The sequence below is a fragment of the Haliotis asinina genome, chromosome 15, assembly GCF_037392515.1.
Source record: "Haliotis asinina isolate JCU_RB_2024 chromosome 15, JCU_Hal_asi_v2, whole genome shotgun sequence".
Lineage (NCBI taxonomy): Eukaryota > Metazoa > Mollusca > Gastropoda > Lepetellida > Haliotidae > Haliotis > Haliotis asinina.
Window position 1 is genome coordinate 7,199,498 of NC_090294.1, and position 6,228 is coordinate 7,205,725.

General features: G+C 39.6%; 1 protein-coding gene across 1 annotated transcript; it reads left to right on the forward strand.

Moving 5' to 3' along the window:
- Positions 1-700: 700 nt before the first annotated feature.
- On the forward strand, positions 701-5,804 carry LOC137266239 (methyltransferase-like protein 27). The gene is made up of 5 exons (XM_067801735.1): positions 701-850; positions 3,927-4,055; positions 4,167-4,302; positions 5,261-5,353; positions 5,620-5,804. The coding sequence occupies exons 1-5, from the start codon at positions 701-703 to the stop codon at positions 5,802-5,804; spliced, it is 693 nt and encodes a 230-aa protein (XP_067657836.1).
- Positions 5,805-6,228: the final 424 nt, after the last annotated feature.

Consider the following 6,228-nt stretch of genomic DNA (forward strand, 5'->3'; position numbering starts at 1 on the left):
AACAACAAAAAAACCTAAACCGCTAGATGATGCAATCCATACCATCTGTCCAGTAATTTGTAATTTCTATTTATCATTTATCAGTATGCATCCTCTTGCACAATACAAATTGACCCCAAACTCATCCTCTGGTAAAGGTGGTACTGTATTTCTTAGATAGCGCACAAGGCAGATACAGATCTTAGATCTTGTATCTCGTCCAGGAGGGCTTGAAATGTACTATGTGGTTAAGTGTTCTTAAACGCCTTGTGTGCGATATGTTGCATAAATGTGACATTCAATTCGGGTTGTTGCATAGTACTATTCTCCACAAGTGCATCGTGTGTTTTTTGCTCTCAAATAATAGTTCTTGATGACTAACAGCTGGCATCATCGTAGTTCTATGGAAAAAACTATAACAGTTTCGAAATAAGTATGGCACATATGTTTATAGGTTTACAGACCTCAAGTATTAAACAAAATAAACGTCTTTTTCGTGTCGATCTCTCTGAAAGTAAAGCAAAGCCCACAGATCTTCCCCTCGTTGATGGTGTTTGGCAACTGTTGGGTTAACTATGAAACATTAGCAAACTATGGAGGCGACGCATCCGTTGAATAGCACCTTGTGTATGATGCATTACCGGGATAGGAAAATGAATATATGTCAATACCTGTCACAGTTGAGCCACAACACTGGAGTCTCTCGTCAGGACCCATCACTATGTCGAAAGGCCGACACAAGACTGGGGACACAGAATGGAAATTTGATGATGCAATTGCTTACGATCAGAATGCCAAGGCATTTCGAAAAGGAATCACCACGGATGAGGCCATGAGGTATTACTCACAATACTATCAGCAATATGAAGAGGTGAGGTATCACGATAGCAAATGATACTCCGTGTTTTATACACGCATCGTAGAAGTCACTCAGTGGAGAAACTGACTTAATTATTGTCAATAAAGTACACTTAATGGGATTATGTTTTGTACGCTTTCAATTTGTGTGGAACAGTGCAAATACTTACTAGCTGTGGCACTTGACACATAATATGTGTATATATTATATGTATGTATATGATTCCTAAAATATCAATAATGTCATTGTACTATAGTAAATGAACAAGACAAGACCGTGAGATGCATGTATGTCCAAGGGCCTGCATACTATCCGAAATACCACATTTATATCGAAACCTTTTTGTGGTTCGTCTCCACCATTTAACACACATCAAGTCAAGTGTATCCAGAGGTAATCATGAATTTGTTACTGAAAAAAACCGATAGAGGAGAGCTGTGATATACTTTTACGTGTCATGAATTACTAATGTAAGTTATTCACGTCATTTATCGCGGTTTCATATATTTGGTAATAAGGTATGCTATATAAAGCTTCCTAACTGTCCTGGTGAACCGTAACAAAGCCACTATATGCAGCAGTAGATCAGTTGCACATAGTGACAGGTTGGAAATTCGAGGTTTTCATCACTTCTTAACAAGAATGTTATCAATGACAACGTATCAAAAAGTACAAAACACTTATAGTATTTTTGTATGTGTCGTACAAACTGTTTGTATGCTCCAGATAGGTTTATATGGAACAATCCCACCTTTACCTCTCTAGATCATTCGTCTGTTTATCAGGTTTGATAAATAAATTAGTACTGAGGTAGTTACAAAACCATTTGGACATCTGTGTGAGATAGACTTTTACCATGGTTTTGTGGTTTTATATACTACCCATCAAAGATTTACACTCACTAGTTTATATGTAGCCACTTATCTCAGGAAAATGTTCTGAACTAGCTTTTGATAAATATTCCACAATATGCTTACACATGAACAAATGTATTGTAAGACAATTTCGTAACGTTGAACATTTCATGGTCAGGAGTTAAAAATACATAATTAAACTTAGTGAAAATTGTCAATTTCTTAGCAAAACTTTACACCAAAAACACGATATTTGCACATTTTCATGCAAGATCCTCCTGCCACTCATCCGCACAAAGTTTGCAGTTGTTTTTCCTAAAATAGTGGAAATTAATTTTCGATGTAGCCATACTTGCATCCATGTATACATACATTACATAATATATAGTGAATGCTTTAAGTGAAGCAAAACTTGTGATGGGAAGTATATGTTGTGCAGTATACTGTTAAATAAATGTAATATGTATCACACTTCCATTGTATATTTTGATTTCATGTGTGCACAGTTTCTTCTTGTAATTAGTACATTACATATATGATATTATTCTGTTAATGCCAGTTGATTTAACACTAAGTTCCTAGTATGGTGATCTACTTCCAGGCAGTAGCGATCTAAAGCCCGTTTTATATGCTGTATTGTCCTAATTTGGAATCCAGTTTTAGAGACAGATGCTTATTATATTTCTTGATTCTGTGATATCCTAGTTGGTTTGGGTTCTCCGATGACAGTCTTTTTTATATTTTACATGCATATATGGTGAATTCTAAATTTGTTTTAGTCATGATATGGCTGAAATATTGTGAAATGTGATTGTAAATCTAAAATCACTCACTCACTCACTCTGAATTCCTGTGCCAGTGTTTAGTTTGGAAATCGACATGTAGAAATGAGGGTATGGCGCCCTTGTCCTCAGTTATTAAATCGATTTGTCCTTGCAAATACGCATGGGTTCTTCCTGATCATAAACTGTTACGGTATCAGGTTGTACTATGAATAGCATAGATATCTGATCCCGAAACAAAGGAGAAATTGGTAGTGTTATAATCATTACAATCATTATTATTGAACAATGTATACACATGGCCTTAAATTAAGCACCGCCTGACACACGTGATAAGCAAGACCTAACTCGTCTGACAAGATTCACATCCATATTGCATTCCGAAATACTACGCCGGCCGCAGAGAGTTCGTCTCTAATTATCATGGCAGCAAGGAGCTCTAATACTAACCCTGTCGTTTATTGGATTTGAACATCATGCAGAGTTTTCGTACTTATTTACATATGATGGCTGGTAGTGGGTTGTATCTATTCATTTCGCCTACCAGAGATGATATTTGGATTCATTCATCCAAAGAAAGAGATCAGCAATGTAAGAAGTATAACTGGTTTCTACTGTCAGTTCACTCACTCTCTCGCTCACACACAGTCTCCCTCTCTCACACAACACGTCACTCTCACACACACTGCGTCACTCGCACACCCACAATCTCAGTCACACACACATCGCCTCACTCACACACACATCCTCACTGTTACACCCACAGTTTCGCTCTAAGACACATTGCCTCACTCTCACACTTACAATATCACTCTCAAAGTCTCACAAACGCACTGTTTGACTCTGTCTGACTCTTACATCCATATTCTCACTCTCACACACCGCCTTAGTCTCACACCCACAATCTCACAGACACACTCACTCTCAAACACACAGCCTCACTCTCACACCCAGTCTCACTAACACACACACACACATATATATCTCCTTACTCTCACAATCACAATCTCACACACACCCCGCCTCACTTACACAAACGCGTGTCCACACACACACATCGCCTCACAAAGTCTCACTCTCACACACACCGCCTCACTCTCACACCCTTTGTCTCACTCATACACACCGTCTCACTCCCACACTCACAATATCACTTACAGACATCGTAACACACCACCTCACTCTCACACTCACCGCCTAACACACAGACACACTCACACAGATCGCCTCACTCACACACACACACCGCCTCACTCTCACACCCACAGCGCCACTGCCACACCGCCTCACTCTCACACCCACAGTCACAGACACACGTCGCCTCACTCTCACACACCACCTCACAAATACCACCTCACTCTCACACACAGCCTCACCCACACATACAGCCTCACTCACACATAGATCTACCCATCTACTTTCACACACTGACTGACCTGTTTCTTGCTCAAGGATCTCCGTCCAGGACGGTACAATGGTCCCAGGATTGCTGCTGATGCTGTGGCCCGCTGCTACCCCCGGGACAGGGACCAGAAGAAGGTCATTGACATTGCCGCAGGGACGGGATTCGTTGCTGAGAATGTAAGCTTTGATATGGTATTTGTAATGGTCAGGCACTCGTGCATTTTATCTTGATGCACATTAGCAGAATCCCTTATATTGGTCGATGGTTTCTCGGTTTTTGAATTTCAGTTGAAGGCACATGGATTCACGTACGTAGACGCCCTTGAACCATCGGCCAACATGATTGCTCGGGCCAAACAGAAGGGACTGTATCAAAAGATCTACGAAAACTTTTTAGGAGAAGATCCTTTACCAATAGCAGCTGGTAAGCACGTGAGTAAATTCGGGTGTGACTGGTCTCAGCGCCATCATGGTGTACGTCTGGACTGTGACGGAAATTGCATCATAAAGCTTTCACTTTCATTTGACATTAAAGCCGACTGCGTGATTCCAAGGATGTTATGAGTATGTGGCTATAAACCACTATGAAACGGTATCCAGGCCAGGGCAAAAACGGGCGCACTCTCCGTAAGCACATGCAAAGACGAGTGTATTGCACACGAGACAATATGAAAACAAAAGAAAAATATACAGAAATAGAACACGGGAACGTTTGACTGGTAAAAAGTTGATGTCATCCCCCTCGTCACATGTTCTCGTGGTCGGGTTGGTTGTTGTTGTTTTTGACACTGCATCCGTATGCACAGGTATACACATTTATGAAACAGACGAGGTGGACGTATTCAAATCTCTGTCAACTGGTAGTTCAGATCATACCATTTGTGTATAGTTCAGATCATACCATTTGTGTATCCCTGTGACAAGGAAACTGGCACGGCTCGCGTGGTCAGGAATGCAATGTGCGTGTCTCTGCTACATATCTCTGAAGTGTTGCTTCAAATCCCGGACAGAACTCATCCCAGAAAACACACTCAGTGGATACAGATCGTAATTATTGTTACGATAGTTGTTACTGCTGTTATTTGGATTAAGACAAGGTAAATAGAGGCATGATACGTTCCTCCTTACACACCATGGGTACAAAGTATGAAGCCCATTTGTGGTGTTCCCTTTACTGGAATATGGCTAACAGCGACGTAAAACTAAACTCAATCACTCTTTACAGTGAAGAGGAATAGATTCCAGTCGGCTTTTATCAATAATATTGATGACACAACAGGAAGGGGGACAATAACAGTGGGGAAATAAACACACACCTCCCCTATGTTGTGCCAAAGCTTTACCCACCCGATTGTCACAATGCCTCTCTTTTGTGTCGTCAGATACATACGACTGTGCAGTTGTTTGCGGTGGATTTGGGGAAGGACATATTCCATGTTGTGGATTATATGAGCTCCTCCGGATTACAAAACCAGGTAACAACCACAAAGTGACTAAAAAATTATACACCGATATGAAATCATGCGTGGACTTCACATTTCACCCTTTCTCAGACTATACAAATGGGGGAAAAACAACTAATAGGTTATTGTTTTTGTTTATTTTTTAAAATGGTGTTATGTGGCAATTTTTACGATATTGAGAGAGAAAAGGTAATAGGTGTTGCGATACTTTTATTCACATGCATATATCAAACTATATCAATGATACCTATAAAGTCATGCCTCATTGTCATTTTCAGGTGGTGTGATATGCAATGTGATGAGAGAAGAATACTTAAATGAAGTGGAGGAATACAGGGAATGTCTCGAGCCACTCATGAACTCGTTAGAAAAAGCAGGAAAGTGGTCACTGATCTCACGTGACGTCGTTTCGGACTATTTTATTGACCTGCCAGGGATTGTATTCATGTACATAGTTAACTAATCGACCATCATACATCAGTTAAACTTGATGCCAATATAGTCAATAGTAATGTAAATCATTTATAAAAGTTATATCAGAATTAATAAACACATGTCGGTTCTAATCAAGACAAATAGCTTCTTTGCGTACCGTAAAGGCACATAAAAGATCATGCATGAAACTATTGGGAAATTAACAAACATTTCCTCACTTAATCTTTAGTTCGCCAATTTCAACGCTTTACGTTACTTGTATTTGCCATTGTAAACTTATTTTTATAAACTGCATTAACGTAAAACTTGAAACATCCATATGCGAAACGGACTGAGGAGAAGAAATATAGTCTTTATAAAAGAGTGTAAAAAATGAAGAATAAAAAAATCCATCATCCATATGTGTCGATCGATATTGACCTCAAGTCTTAAGACGTCACCAAGGAATTATG